Source organism: Solanum stenotomum, chromosome 1 (assembly GCF_019186545.1).
Source record: "Solanum stenotomum isolate F172 chromosome 1, ASM1918654v1, whole genome shotgun sequence".
Classification (NCBI taxonomy): Eukaryota; Viridiplantae; Streptophyta; class Magnoliopsida; order Solanales; family Solanaceae; genus Solanum; species Solanum stenotomum.
Window position 1 is genome coordinate 15,386,712 of NC_064282.1, and position 15,388 is coordinate 15,402,099.

General features: G+C 38.7%; 1 protein-coding gene across 2 annotated transcripts; it reads right to left on the bottom strand.

Annotated features, from left to right (window-relative positions):
* Positions 1-2,272: 2,272 nt before the first annotated feature.
* LOC125853393 (ATP-dependent helicase BRM) lies at positions 2,273-14,198 on the bottom strand. 2 transcript variants are annotated; one of them, XM_049533075.1, is made up of 15 exons: positions 13,989-14,198; positions 13,502-13,719; positions 10,678-12,021; positions 9,230-10,567; positions 8,793-8,905; positions 8,371-8,458; positions 8,169-8,255; positions 7,831-7,923; positions 7,673-7,756; positions 7,379-7,582; positions 6,588-6,830; positions 4,957-6,516; positions 4,321-4,860; positions 3,405-3,656; positions 2,273-3,101 (listed from the first exon to the last, which is right to left on the bottom strand). In XM_049533075.1, exons 2-15 carry the CDS (start codon positions 13,661-13,663, stop codon positions 2,472-2,474), a joined length of 6,738 nt encoding a protein of 2,245 aa, XP_049389032.1. In that variant the 5' UTR covers positions 13,664-13,719; positions 13,989-14,198; the 3' UTR covers positions 2,273-2,471. The 2 variants fall into 2 exon arrangements, with proteins under 2 accessions (XP_049389032.1, XP_049389031.1); XM_049533074.1 differs by having other exon boundaries at positions 13,502-14,174.
* Between the last annotated feature and the right edge of the window lie 1,190 nt (positions 14,199-15,388).

Here is a 15,388-nt window from a genome sequence, read left to right on the forward strand (position 1 = left end):
AGGGTTTATTGAATGTTAGAATTATTAGGTTCCTAGCTATTAGAATGATCCAAGTCAGATTAGGTCAGATATTTCAGTTATTCAGTTATACATGCCTCAGTTATTAATGCATCAATATCAGTTTAATTGTTGCATTCTCAGTTTGCATGTTCAATTTGAGCTATCCAGTAAGTTACATAAATTCAGTCATAATGTGTTCATTACTTAATCCATTGGGAGTAGCATAATACCGAGTTGAACTAGAGTTTAGCGTACCTAAATAGTCCCAGAACTACTAGCCATGTAGGTTGTAAGTCCCCTCTGTGGGCATCATTTCAGTGATCACGCCATCATGCCTCTATACCTCTGGCAGGGTATATTGGGTCCTCTCGATAGGGCGTATACATCGGACTCTACATTTAGCTCATGTGGTTTAGTTATCGGTTATTAGTAACTCCCACAATTCAGTCAGATCCTATTGCATTGACCATTTATCAATATATCCGGTATTCAGTTTCAGCATGTTATAAGTTGGTCACTGCATTCAGTATCTATATCATGTTCAGATTATGTCATTAATTATTTGCTTTGTTCAGTTATATGTTATTTCAACTTTACTCTATCCTGCATGCTCAGTACCTTTCAAGTACTGACACATACGTGCGCTACATCTTCTCGTGATGTAGATTCAGGTTCTCAACATCCAGATTACGCTTAGATCGGTTCCCGAACTCTAGTTCAGCAGAATCAGCGGTGAGTCCTTATTCTCCGAGGACAATAGTCATAAGTTTTTTTTCAGTATTTTTAGTCCTTTAGTTTCAGATTTGCTAGACTTAGTTGGGGCCTGTCCCAGCATTTCTAGTCAGTTAGAGGCTATTTTCAGACATAGATAGATTCAACTTAGTATTGAGTTAATATCTTCCTTGTATTAAACTCATCATTTTTCATATATCTCAGTTATAGGATATGGGTATTCCCCATCATTTTAGATTTATTTATGATTATAGCTTCCGCACAATTTCTATTATTCAGTTTTTATTTAGTATGCTCATGATCATGCCAGCAGGGTTAGCTTGGGATCACTTGTTGTCCTAGATCCCGTGTCCGCGTCTCGGGAATAGTCTCGGGGCATGACATTTAATATATGTACCTACAAAATGTTTATTTAGTCTTTGAAATATAGCTTGTGCTACTTTCTAGAAGGACTTATTTTCTCTCAAATAATTGGCCAAACGCATCACATTTTTTAAATAAGCACTTTTGGCCTGTCAAACATGCTCATACATCTCTTGGATGAAATATTCTATATCTTCTCTAAAAAAAAGGAATAAAATGCAATTTGTTGTCAGAAGCCATGTTGCATTGAAGTCTGAAACCACACCAAAAATTTCCATCTTTTAATTCTCATACTCTGATCCAGTCATTCATTTCAGGACATATGAACTCAGTTGGTTGATTACTTGACGGGGCATATGAGTTTAGTTGATTGACTACCTGAACTTTCACCTTATTGGTGAGAGTTCGATTCCTTATCTTGTAATCTCCTCTCCTATCTCCAATTTTTTTATTTTTTATTTTTTATTTTAAAAAAGAAATATGTACTACAAAATAATGCTCGTAGTACTACTAAACAACACCATGATAGGTTCACGTGTGCCTCACACACCCATGTCTATATCTTTTACAGAATCCAATGCATCTTTCAATCCTATATAACACGGGCTAACCGGCGTTTGAGACAATGTATATAACATCAGCTTGAGATTTATACATAGTAAAGCTTCAAGAGAGTCGATGTTGTATACTTCAAGACAAGGTATTGGAAAAACCATACAAGGAAACTAGAATCATCATTAGCTTTAGGATTTAGCCAGCAGTATCTCACCTGTTGGAAGGTTGCCAAAACTGGACCAGCTTTCTCTGTTACATCTAACTAGTTCTTCAGGAAACGTTATGGAATGTTCAATCCACCTACTTGATTGTCCATCTTCAAGTTCCCATAGTTTCAACCTGACTAGTTGATCAGTTGATAGACATGTACATGCATCTGGTAGGATGATCCTACAAATCCCTAGAAGGGTAGAAGTCGTAAGGTATGGCAAAGTATAGGACTATCGAATGTATAGATCATCTGAGAGTCCATTAAACTCTATTTAGAAATAGACATGTTAAATCCCCCAAAAAGAGTTCTGCAGGTAAATAAGGCCAACACCTTTTGGTAGCTTTTCATAATCTGGCACTCAAAACTATTTCTGAAAAATAGAATTTAGAGGATGGAGAAGGAGAAAATAACCACAGACAAGCAGTTGCTCATGGTAGACATTAAGAAACCTATGTTTAAAAGCAAATTTATCATACAGGTGAGGCTGGGGATGGAATGGGAAAGTACACAGGTCAGGAGGTATGAAAATCCGAAGGGCCGGTTATTCACAGCACCTCACTCAGTACAGCTACTACTTGCATTACAGTGTACACCTTTAACAAAACAATAATCATAAATGACTTTGCCGTCTTCTTGCAGAATCTGATCTCAATCTCTTCACAGGGTTTGCCCAGCCAACAGAGCTGCTGCTACCACTGCCATTCAACTGTTGGGGTGTCTGCTGGTTTAACCTTCCCCCTTCCTTCGCAGTTGGGAGCGAGCCAGGACTTTTGATACTGCGGCTGACACCAGGTGGTGACACAGGACCAGCAGAACTACTCCCGGGTTTCAAACCCAACTTCTCTCTATCTTTTCTTTTCTTTTTGCAAATAACAAGCTCCCCGGGATGAGTGAATGGGCGCGAATCATCCTGCTGGCTAAGCTCCCGGCTGCTGCTACCACCAAATCTTGTTTCTCTTTGAGCCACATGACTCTTAGCCTTGGCATCTTCACCGGCATGGAGTGTTCCACGTGTCTGCGGCTTCAGCAGTGGGCTAGAGTCAGGTTCCATTTCATTTATCAGTTTGTGTCTCTTGTTTTGACCTACAGGCATCAGCCGTGAAGACGCACCGGGTGTAGTAGAAGCTGCTGGTCCAGCAAAAGAGATGGAATTCCTTGCTTCTCGAAAATCAGTCTCCGGAAATTCTATCTTCAAGATGTCAAAGAAAAGATCATGTACTTTCCTTGCTTCAGATCTCACCTGTGATCATAATAGTAGAAAAATTACAGAAATTACAGAAAGAACATGGAGGAAGCTGGGTATGAGCATGACGTGATAATTGGTGAACCACTCAATGCTGATCTCTTTTCACTGGTTGATGCCAGTTCATTATACATAATTCTTATTCAATGATTTAGTAAACATCAGGAAAACGAGCGTAGAGGTAGGATTTAGACTGGCAGTTGTATGTCTTTTCTGCCAAGGTAGTGTCGGGGAGATGAAGATGAATATGAACACATGGCCAATAATGACTATGTAACAATGAGCAGAATCAGTGCATACCTCATGTGAGAAACCGAAGTATTGTACTGCACGTTTTAACATCAGCTGCACATCAGACACAAATTCGAGCACTCCGCTGTACTCAGACTCATCAACACGTAGATCAATTGTCTGTAAACCAAACGGACTATCCTCTGACCCACCCATGCAACCAGAACTACCAATTCTTTTCCACAGACCATGTAGCAGTGGAATTATTTGATGACCTCCCTTCTCTATTTTCTTTTGGAGCTTGGTAATGACAGTCTTGCACTGCAAATAGCCAATAGAAGGAAAAAAACATGCACAAGGTCAGGAATAATATCGGCAACACAAGAGAGGGAAAGATTGACACACAGCCATGAGGATTGTATCTTCTATTCTTCTTTATGCAAGCAGATACAGAATGAACCGCAACTTGCTTGGGGTTGAGGCGTAGTTGATTAACACTACTCTGAACCAGTCCACCATTGTGTTTAAGTAAGTTAAAGGCAACCATCCAACCATAATTACTGAGGGAAAAAAATATAGTCCTAACCTAATCAAGCATGTATTTGCCAAGGCTGTCGCCTTGTTAAATATTCAGATAATAGGAAACTGATCATAGATTGCAGGTATAAACTTTCAACTAGAAAGGTATATAATACAAGTCAATCATTTAGATTTTAGATTAATCAATCAATTAGGCCTCAATCCCAATCTAATCACAGTTGGCTAAATGAATCTTCGGTATCCTTTCAGCTCTAATACTCATTTGAATAAAGAAAATTTAAGTGCAGGTACTTGTATAAAGAACCTATAACAATATGTGCCACACAACCGATTTCTTCTTCCTAACTACAGTATAGATGCAGTATCCATAAATTAATCCAATAAAAAGTAGTTTAAACTTAAGTAACAGAGGAATTACTTCTTTCCAAGTGTTTTTACATTTTACCTTTCTTTGAATGACCTCAGACATCTTAGTCCCTCCACTATAAGTCCCGCTGGCATTCATGAGCTTATTATCCCAACTTTCCCTTGTGGGTTCAAAAGCATCATCGGGGGACAAGCGATTGACTTTTCCAGGTTTTCCTGAATCATGCATCTTCACTGAATTAGAAGATGATTTCCTTGAAGGTATGCTTCGCTTACTCTTAAAGGATGCATCATTTTGACTAATCTTTGGACCACTAGGCCCTGCATGCGCTTTGTGTCCACGATCATTTCTCATTTGGAGATCATATTTACGATCCCCTTGAAATGCCATCTGAGAAGAATCTCCACGCTGCACAGCTGGCTTCTCAATGAGCATCTCTTCTGGCCTTTCTACAGCATGCCTTGGTCGAACCCTCAAACTGCGTTTCCTTTTTATTTTGGGTTGCAACACCTGTTCGTCTTCACCTTCATCACGATCTTGAATCCAACTACCAGATTGCTGGAGATCCACATGTGAGTCTCCAGATACTGCAATTTCTCCTTCCTCTAATTCATCTGCCTGAAATTTAAAGATGGAAAATATGGAAGTTATTAAGTGTTATGAGGACTGGGTGTACACCTTTAAAGAAGAAAAAAGGGGAATGAATCTTCCCACCATCCTTTTGGCCCGAGAACTGGGCCTGGCATCTAATGCAGAAAGAGATCCAAATTTCTGCTGAGATGACACAGACGATGATACTATTTGTGTCGGCCTTTGGTTGTCTGAAGATGATCCTGATGAACCCACTTGATCGGGTACACGAGTCTTTATAGCACCTTGTGGACCTTGGTGGTATTCATATCTATCAGCAAAACTGGGACCATCTTCTTCTGACTGGTCTTTGTTAACTGGTGTAACGCCAACTGCACCACTAAATTCATCATCTTCAAATTCCCCAATTTCACCTTCTTCATGGGCTGAATATCCATTCCTCTCCCCAGAACTTGCTTCAGAGAACTCTCCGTTGTCATCATCCAATTCTGTGTAAATAGGAACCTTCTTACCTTTGGGCCGCCCCCTTCTCTTCTCAGATTCAGGAGCTAATCCACTGGAGTCCACACCAACACCACTACTGAATAAGACATTCTTTGAGGGCTTTTTTGCTAGATTGGCTATGGCTGTATTAACATCCTTACTGGTAGCACGAAGCCACTTCGGAACCTGGTCATATCTAGTCATCTCCTCTTCCCAATCATATTCTTCATCCATTTGATCAAATTGTTCTACCTCTTCTTCACTCCTAGCAATCATGCGATTTACCTCCTGAAGAGAGGGAACATCATGAAGTGTCTCCTGATATCTCTCCTCGTCATGTAATAATGTCTCTAAAGTCAAACGTCGCTCTTCATGTGTAGTCCTTTGGTCAAAACGCCCAGCATTAATAACTTCATCAGCCATATCAATCTTATACTGTTGAATGTTGTTCCGAATGAGACTCTCAATAGATCCCATATAGCGGTCCTTGCCTGCGAGGTCATCATCAGAATCAACTACGCCTCCACGGTATTCATCCTCTTTCTGATGACTTGCAATTTTGTCCACAACTGCCTCCAAGTAAATGACTTTAACTTCTCTCTTCTGCCCTATACGATGGGCTCTTGCAACTGCCTGTTCCTCATTTTTGGGGTTTGGATCAGGATCATAGATGATGACAGTATCCGCAGTCTGCAGATTTAATCCACGACCAGCAGCACGAATGCTTAGCAAGAAGATAAAGCAATCAGTATCTGGACTATTAAAATCCACAATAGCTGATTCACGGTCCTCTAGGCTTGTTGTCCCGTCAATTCTTCTATAGACGAGTCGTCGCCACTGCAAATGCTCCTCCAAGATATCAAGCAGCTTTGTCATGGTACTGAAAAGAAGCACCCTGTGCCCTGCTCTTTGAAGTTTAATTAATATCCGATCAAGAATCCACAATTTCCCACATGATTTAACAAGGAAGTCCTTTGTAACATTGAGATATGGATAGTTAAGCAAAGGATGGTTGCAAGTTTTCCGAAGTTCCATACATCTGTTATTTAAAACTTTATATGTTTTAGGCTGGTAATTTGGATTTTTTTCAGCCCTTCGCTTCTCATCTTCAGGGTCAACTCTAAGTGTACCAGTAGACTTGATCCAATCATAAACAGCGCTCTGAAAACCTGACATTCTGCATCTTAAGACAACTGAGACCTGCAGTTGAAGTAGTCATTAGAGAGGAGGTCCTACATCAAAGTTTTATAAGGACAACCATGAAAGTATACCTTGGGTGGAAGTGAACCTTCAACATCTTCAACACGACGCCTGAGCATGAAAGGCTCAAGAATTTGGTGAAGTCGATGGATAACAATGACCTTCTTCTCAGTCTCAAGCCAGTCATCTTCAGCATTGTGTGTCGGACCTTCTTTCTGAAAGGGCTTAGAGAACCAATCATGAAATGCTTTCCGATTATCAAATACTTCTGGAAGCAGTAGATTTAGAAGTGACCACAATTCCTTCAGATCATTCTGCATCAAACACATTAACAAAGTTTCTTATGCTAATTCATAGGCAAGATGAGATAAGTAAGGAAGAGTTCATGTGGTTACAAGGAAATTTAGCACCCAGATGCAACCACTGAACAATGTTTAATATCATATGGAGAAAAAAACTAAGGTCACTACTAAAACAGGACACTTAAACATTCATACAGGGGTCTTTCCTTAAGATGTATTATGTCTCAATGATGAATTGTGATCGTACACAATAATATTGCTGGACCACAATTTTCCTTCCAAAAAGGTTCACAAACTTATCAAGACTGGAAACCCAATAACAACCAATTAAATCCCAATGGAGAAGCATATGACTGAATTCAAAAGATGTACCATTCTATATGTGCAAGTTTTCAGAACAATTGAGCAACTGCGCTCAGGCTTGAATAGTTTTGTTAGCATTTGAACCTAGCATAGCCTACTCAAAGGTAGGACATAGGCAATACTTATGGCAATAATGCAGATCCAAACATAAGCAGAAGACAAATATCTGAACATAAGCAATGATAGACGCAATGCACCTGCAATGGTGTCCCTGTGAGAAGCAAACGCCTTTGGCATCGATATCTGTCAAGATCGCGAGCAAGAACTGATTCCCTGTCCTTCATACGTTGTGCTTCATCAATTATTATATACTTCCAATCGACTTTTGAAAGTTTAGCACGATCATACATGATGAACTCGTACGTAGTGACAAGAACATTAAACTTCATCGCACAAACTTCCTACAAGATGTGGAAGCAGCATATAGAATCTTCAATACCAAATTCAACAACTTAAACCGGTTAAATTTCATCAGCATGAATGCATCTTACCTGCGAAAATAACTTCGATCTTTGATCCTTTCCACCAACATAGAAAATGCAGGACGCAGATGGAAGCCAATTGAGAAACTCACTCTAGAAATATAAAATGAGTAAGCACAAAGGGAAACCAGAAAGGCACACACTATCAACAGCAATTGATTACCAACCTTCCAATTAACTAGAACTGCATTAGGCACAATTATAAGATGTGGTCCATAGTTTTGTTTGAATTCCATCAAATAAGCAATTAATGCCATAACCTGTTGAGACAGAGAATGAGGATCAGACGCATATCACTATCCCACAAGCTACTGACTATCTGCTAAAAATGTAGCACCCTGAAGATGGGTAAAATAATATGTTTTCCTTCTGTTTCAAATTTAGCATGTTGTTCAATTATGTTCAACTTCTTTTTCATGCTTTTGACACACTCATAGTTATAAGGATCCAACTAACAGAGAAAAGCAGGACACAAGATTGGATGAAAGGGTAGAAATATTCACACCTGCACAGTCTTCCCCAGACCCATCTCATCAGCCAATATACCATTTAGCTTATTATTATACAAAGAAAGCATCCACTGCAACCCAACCTGTAACATTTCAATACAATTTTTTTTTTATCTCACGTAAAAGCACAAAGTGAGATACTGAAACTAAGAAAATGAAGCCAATCCTTTTATGCATGTATTGAAATTTACAACTTACAAGCTGATAGTCTCGCAAAGTTCCAGCTCTTAACATGGAAGGCTGCTTGATAACCCTTTCATTCACAGCATGGGCAAGATGGTAATACCTGGAGACATTTAAAGTGTACAGAGTTAATGCACCTAAACAATGACACTGCATAGAATGTTAAAGACAAGTATAGTCAGTTAAGATAAGTGATGGATATCCTAGATGTAAGCAACCACAATGCCAATGACAAAATGAACAGCGACCAGATAACTAATTTTCTTCCACATAACCTAGGACCGCTCAGCTACTATTCAAGAGCAAACTGAACTTATCCGCAACAAATCATCAACCGCCGAACAGAATGTCTCACATCCAGATATGTCCCCAAATGCCAAAATCTAAGAGAGGGATCCAAATTAAACAGTGTGTACTAAGGAAAGAAAATGAGTTACTTGTTAACTGATGAACCATCTCTGGGTGCATTCATTTCAGAGAAACGATTCCTAATCATGACTTCCTCCCGAGCACAGGCTGCTGCAGCTCTTACTTCTTCTTCAGAGAGGCCCTGTTATCACGGAGAAATATATGAATGAATGCAAATAAAACGGTCAGCAACTAGGGAATGGAAGTTTATCAAGCAAATCCGGTACAACAGCAGGTCCATATGTTCAAATTAAGAGTGTAGTTGAAAGACAAACTTTGGTTTTATTCTTGTTGCTCATAACATATATAAGATACCAGTAGCGGAAAAGGCATCTGGTCACTCCTGCCTTGCCCAATGTTACCCGTAAAATTGCACCAACGACCTTTTCCCAAAGTATAGCAATTCGTAACACATGCCAAAAAACTTGAGCCAGGCGATTGCACAAGGCAAGGGGAAGAGAAGTACCTGTGCACGTGCAGCAACTGCAGCAGCATTTGCAGCCTCGTCAACCTCCTGCTGTTTTTTTGTGGCTGTAATTTTACCTCCCAATTTATGAAGATACTCTTCTGTCTGACTCAAAAATGATGAAAGAACGGCATATCTCTCAGCACCATCACCAGGAACGTTGGTCTGCTGCTCTAGCAACATCTCCCTGTATCTCTCAACATCATTATTCTTCAACGCCTCCATTCTTTCATTCCGGTTATCATCCTTTTTCTTTGAGAACTCCCTCAACATCCTCTCATGATACTTAGCTACTCCCCTGTTGCGTGCAGTTCGAGCATCACGTATTGCCCAATGAGCCTCAAGAAGCTTCTTACGCCATTGAAAAATTAATTTTAATTGTTTTTCTCTGCTAGCTTTCTGGGAGGCCTGCACTTGCCTAGATAGATCCTGACGTTGACGCTCGCATAGCCTTACAAATTTTCGGTAATGTCTATCAGGCATTGCCATTATTTCCTGCTGTTGTTGGTCAATCTCATCCCTCATTCGTGCCTGTATACCAGCAAGTCGGAGTTTCTTTTCTTCTATTTGCAATCTTAGAACAAGATCTGGTCTAATCCTTTTCCTCTCTAAATTAATAGCTAGTATGTCACCAATCTTCTTTATACTTTCCTCCCTTTTTCTCTTGTGAAATTCTGAGCCTTCCTCCATTAGAAGATCCTTGATATCATAACCCAATGTTAAATTATTGTTGTTGTTCATCATCATGGATGGTCCAAAACCATCATGCTTTCGAGTGAAGAAAGGAAAATCGAATAATGGTCCATGATACTTCCGAGCTGGGCCCGTATCTTTTTGTTGAGTAGCACTAGACTGCATAGGTTTTTTCGCCTGAGTAGTATCAGAACCAGTAACTTGTGATGCAACAGCTTTACCCCTATCTGGTGCAATATCACCTCTGCTAGGAGTATTCTTCATAGCATGATCAGCATCCTGCTCAGATTTACCAGCATGTCCCATGATACGCTGCTCCTCTTTTCCAGGAAGAACCACTGATGCATTCTCCTTTGTCTCAGTTGTGCTACCTGGCACAGGTGCGGTTGCGGCAGCTGTACTCTCCTCTCTTGTGACCTCCTCCTTTGAACCATTCGGTCCATTAGATGGTACTACAAGCTGAGGACCCTTCTCACTTGGTTCCGGGGGTCTTCTGTTATCTTCTGAACCTTTTCCTGATGTTTTCTCCTGATTGACTGTACCACTTACTGTACCACCAGGAGGAAATGTTTGCTGCATTTGCACATCCAGAGGTGGCGGAATTATAGCTTGGAGTAATTCACGTGGTAATGTCCCATCTCCTTTCTACAAGCAAGAAAAAGAAGATCAAGATATATTTAATAAAAACAGACTTGAGTATTTTGAACAAGGGAAAGCAAAGTATGTAAACCTGACAGGTACACTAATGGACAAACCTTTATACGTCTAAATGCAAGTATTTGGGCTTTAAGAACATGCAGTTGCTGCTTACTGAAACCCAGTTGTGGTTGCACCTGACGGACATTTCCACCCTGAGACATAAGGGGATTCCCCAAGTTCCCATCTGGAGAAGAAGCTGCAGAATGTGGTGAAGGTCGACTCAACTGCCTGGCATACTGCATCTGCAAGGTTTCTTGGGCATTAGAGGTGGGTTTAGGCAGCGAGGTGTTATCCACACCCTGGTTTGGGTTTACAGATGACTGTGGGTAATGCATCGGAGGTAATCCACTGCTAGCCATAATTGGTTGTCTAGGAGGCAAATTGTTCTCTCTGCCATGAGCAGAAAACTGCTGCTGAGGAATATTATTTGGGTTATTAATTGAAGCTACGCTATGAGACGCAGCGAGAGGACCAGTTGAAACAGCCTGCCTAGTTTTAGCAGAACTTGACCCCGACAAATCACTTGAAGAATGAGCATGGGGCGAACTGTCATTTGCAACTTGAGGTGATGAAACTTGCTGCTTTGGCATATGACCTGATGAAGATTGAACAGGCACATTGTTTTCAGGCACTTTCTGCTGGGCAATCATTCTGGACTGCATGAGTGGAATTAGCTGTTGCATAATGTTAGCATTTGCAGGTAGTGACAGATCAACATTACGTTCATAAGCCAGCGCTTGCATTGCCTGCATTGCCTGCATTGCCTGCATCTGTGCAGCCATAGCAAGAGAGTTACTCGCCATGTTCGCCATGCTTTGCTGAGATGGTGGTGCCTGCATGGGCTTCATAGCTACCGTTTGGCCAAGCAATGTTGGCTGGGAAGGAAGCTTTGGGTCTGGCCTCTGATCGGTCATGAACTGCTGCCCCTGGTCTGATTGTTTCTCGCTACGAGAGAAATGTTGCTCTGAGGATATCTTTGATGATGATGCTTGGGCCTGGTTCGGTGCTTGCATGGCAACAAGTTCCTGAATTTTCATATTAGCAATTCTAGAATCTTGGTCCTTTGCAGAAGGGCCTAATATTCCCATTTTCATTTGCTGCTGATGTTGCATCCCAAGAGCTGACTTCTGTTGTGCAGCCTGGAAAGCGTACTGCAGGTATGCCTGTTGGACAGGAGTCAACATCGGTTGCTCAAAGCCCTGGCTCCTGTTCTGACCATCCTCTCGAATGGTGGGAGAATCATGCTGTTCAATATACCTCCTCGACTGCTGAGGCAGCTGCATGGATCCAGACGGTCCAACAAAATTACCCCCACCTAAAATTCCATGGGGACTGCCAGTCTGGAAGGCCAGAATAGCTTCATTTCCTTCAGGCCTTCTAAGTAACTGTTGTTGTAATGACTACAAAATGAATATCCAATAAGTGATATGTCAAAGTTATTTATAAAAGAAGGTTAGATTATTGTGCTTCCTTATTGTAGACAATAAGCCACTACGATATTTTGAGTAAGGAAACATAATAAGACACTAAGATTAAACCCACATCAGTTTGAAATGAGCAGCTATCATGATTCAACATAACAAGTCTTGACACTTTATTTGAAAACATACCTGGTAAACTATTATTTCAAAAAAAAAGAAAGGAACAACCATCTCTCCAGACATCACTAGTAGGAAGCAAACAAAGCAACAAAAGTACATGGAAAAATATTATAACAAGAAAGCATACAAGAAATTCGAGAGAAACTGGTATGACTGACAAAGTTGATCAATGTTGAAGATCAAATACTGCCAGTCAAAAGCATGAAAGATTTTCTGGGGAAATTTGCAGCATTCTATGCACATAATGGACAAAAATCCTGTAGTTTCGTTAAGCAACATCTTATTTCGTCCTGTGCTGTAATTCATCTTCTTCAGTTCACTTTTAATAAATGTGTTTCCTGTTAAGGATAATCAACTCAGAAATCAAATACAGTAAAATTTTAGACATGAGGACAATTACAACTTTTTAGAGTTATCATTTAGTATCAAATGTGGACAAAATGTGTCCTATGTATGGACGAAATAGAAGATTGCATTCCATAACCTAAGCAATGACAATTAATCTGGTATGAGTTGAGAACATCATTGCAGTTAAGAATCACATGGACAAAATGTGTCATATTTATGGACGAAATAGAAGATTGCATTCCATAACCTAAGCAAGGACAATTAATCTGGTATGAGTTGAGGACATCATTGCAGCTAAGAATCACATAAACTTCCAATAGTGTTGGAAATATAAACCTTTTGAACAGGTCAAGGTTAAAATATTAAAGACCTGGCAGAGTCGAGCACTTAAAATAAGGAAGAAAAGGTGGTAACTATATCTTTATCAAGAAAAGGAAAAGTAGGAATCATAACATGCTAGACAACACGTACTTGGTGGAACTTAACACTTCCACTAGAGGGCAGACTAAGATACACAGTTGATTCTATGAAAAGTGAATTTTGGATAACTCTAAAAATCAACATGCGCTAATACATTTTTCAGCACAAAAAATTGCTCTTTCTTACAAAAAGCAAATCACTCTCTCCATCAAGCCAAGATTTTCAAAATCCTCATACTTCCAAAGCTTAAGTAGTTAAGCAGCTGGCATCTCAGTGCTAATTGAACAAGAAAAAGATTGTCTTTCACATAGCAAGCAAATTCATGTCACTTCAAACCAAATGTTGAACAACATCATACAAAAAAAGAACTTGATGTCAAATCCAAGACCCACTTCCAAAATAGAATAACAAACATCAATCCTACTTCAGAAAAAAAACAGAATGCCACTTGAAACACCCTCTCTTCCTCAAAAGCACAAGTAAAATTCAGAAAAAAGTTGTTAACCCTAACCTGCCGTTGGTGCTGTTGATGCAGCTGCTGTTGATCCAACCCCATATGAGATGCAGAAGAAGATGATGTTGGAGAAGCTGAGGCTGATGCCGCCGTGTTCCGCCCATGTCCACCACCGGCGCCGGCGACACCACCTTGCTGAGCTCCACCCCCAGATTGCATGCACCCTTAAAAATTCACCAAAAGAATCTATTTCCTCCAAAAATGTTGCAACTCACCTGAAATTTAATTGATTAATTTCAGAACCCCATCATCAAGAAAATAAGTAATGAAACATTAATTTCAGTGGAAACCCCTGTAGTTTCCTAAAACCCAAGATTTCCCACTTTCCGATCCCCAAGGTTCAAATCAACCACCTATCCCCCTTACCTCACCACTCTCTACACCTCTCTGTCCCACACAACTGTACTTTATCTATAAAAAAATTTCGCTCTTTTTTTTTTTCCTGTATGTATAATTTCCTTATTTTCTTGATAAAAAAAGCAACCGAGAATTTTGCAGAGGGTAATGGTGAATGGATTTTGGCGCGAATCTGTGGGCCTATGATAAGATCGGAAAAGTCGCCGGCGATCTTCCGAAGTTGCCGGAATCTCTCTCTATATATGCTGTCTGGTGTGTGTGTGTGAATTTTCACGCAGTTTGCATTTTTAGTCCAAGCCCTAACAGCTGTTATTTCTATGTGGGGCTTCCCCTTTTTGCCTTTTTTCTAATTTCTCCTTTTTTGTTTTTTACTCCTCCTCTTAAATTAAAATGACCAAAACAATTTTTGAGATTTGAAAAAAAAAAAAAAAATCTTCAATTTTGTGAAAATTTGCAATATTTTGTAAATTATATTGCCCTAAAAGAGTTTTCTATTTATCTATAAGTTTTAATGAATTCTATTAATATCAATAAGAGATAGCAGATAATTTATAAAATTGATTAATATACGTGTAAATTGACACATATATATATCATGATTATCAAATAAAAAAATCATACGAAGAGGTAATATAAATGAAAAATGAAAATTGTACAATGACTATTAAGTGTGTGAAATTCAAAGTTTAAAAAATGGTAGTTTAACCTGTTATAGCATACTAATAAGTACTAATTATTTTATCATATCATAATAAATAGATATCATTATTATTTAAATAAATACCTTTATAATTAATGTGATTATTTTTCTATAGTCAGACTATATTGTTACATTACAAGTACTTGTGTGTGAACGCTATAAGAGATTTCTTGTTCAAAATATTTATTACAATTTTTTTAAAGAGTCAAATAATATAAATATTGTATATATTCATCATATTGATAGAGAAAATTTGCAATTTATTATACTTTTGTATAATTTTAAAATATCTAAATTTTTAATTTAATTTTATATTAATAATTAATTAAATTAATTTTAAAAAATGAAACGTGATAACTATTTTGAAACTGATTACATTATTTTTTTAATTTGTATGTATGGATTCTTTTAAATTTTTATTGTCATTTTGCTCAACAACTTGAGTTTACCTTGGGTTAAGGGCTGGTTAAAGTAAAGAGAGGTTAGGTGAGTGGAATTCATTTGACCTCAGAAGAGGTGATATTTACCAGAATGTCCAGATTTTATAATCTTTGGAAATCTGATTGCGTAATAACGTGTGTACGGATATTCCTATTTAGCTTTGCATTTTCAGTCTCTTTTTAGTATGGTAATATAATTTTTAAAAAATAGAGTATCAATTTAAGAAATATTAATTTTTAATGTATATAATAAAAAAATGTTAAAGTAACAATTAAATAGTCTATTTATTGAAATATGCGCAAAAGAAATTCATTCGATTTTTTATTTGGAAAGTTTCTATAGAGCATCACATCAGAAATTTACAATTCAATTTGTTAATAGTTTTA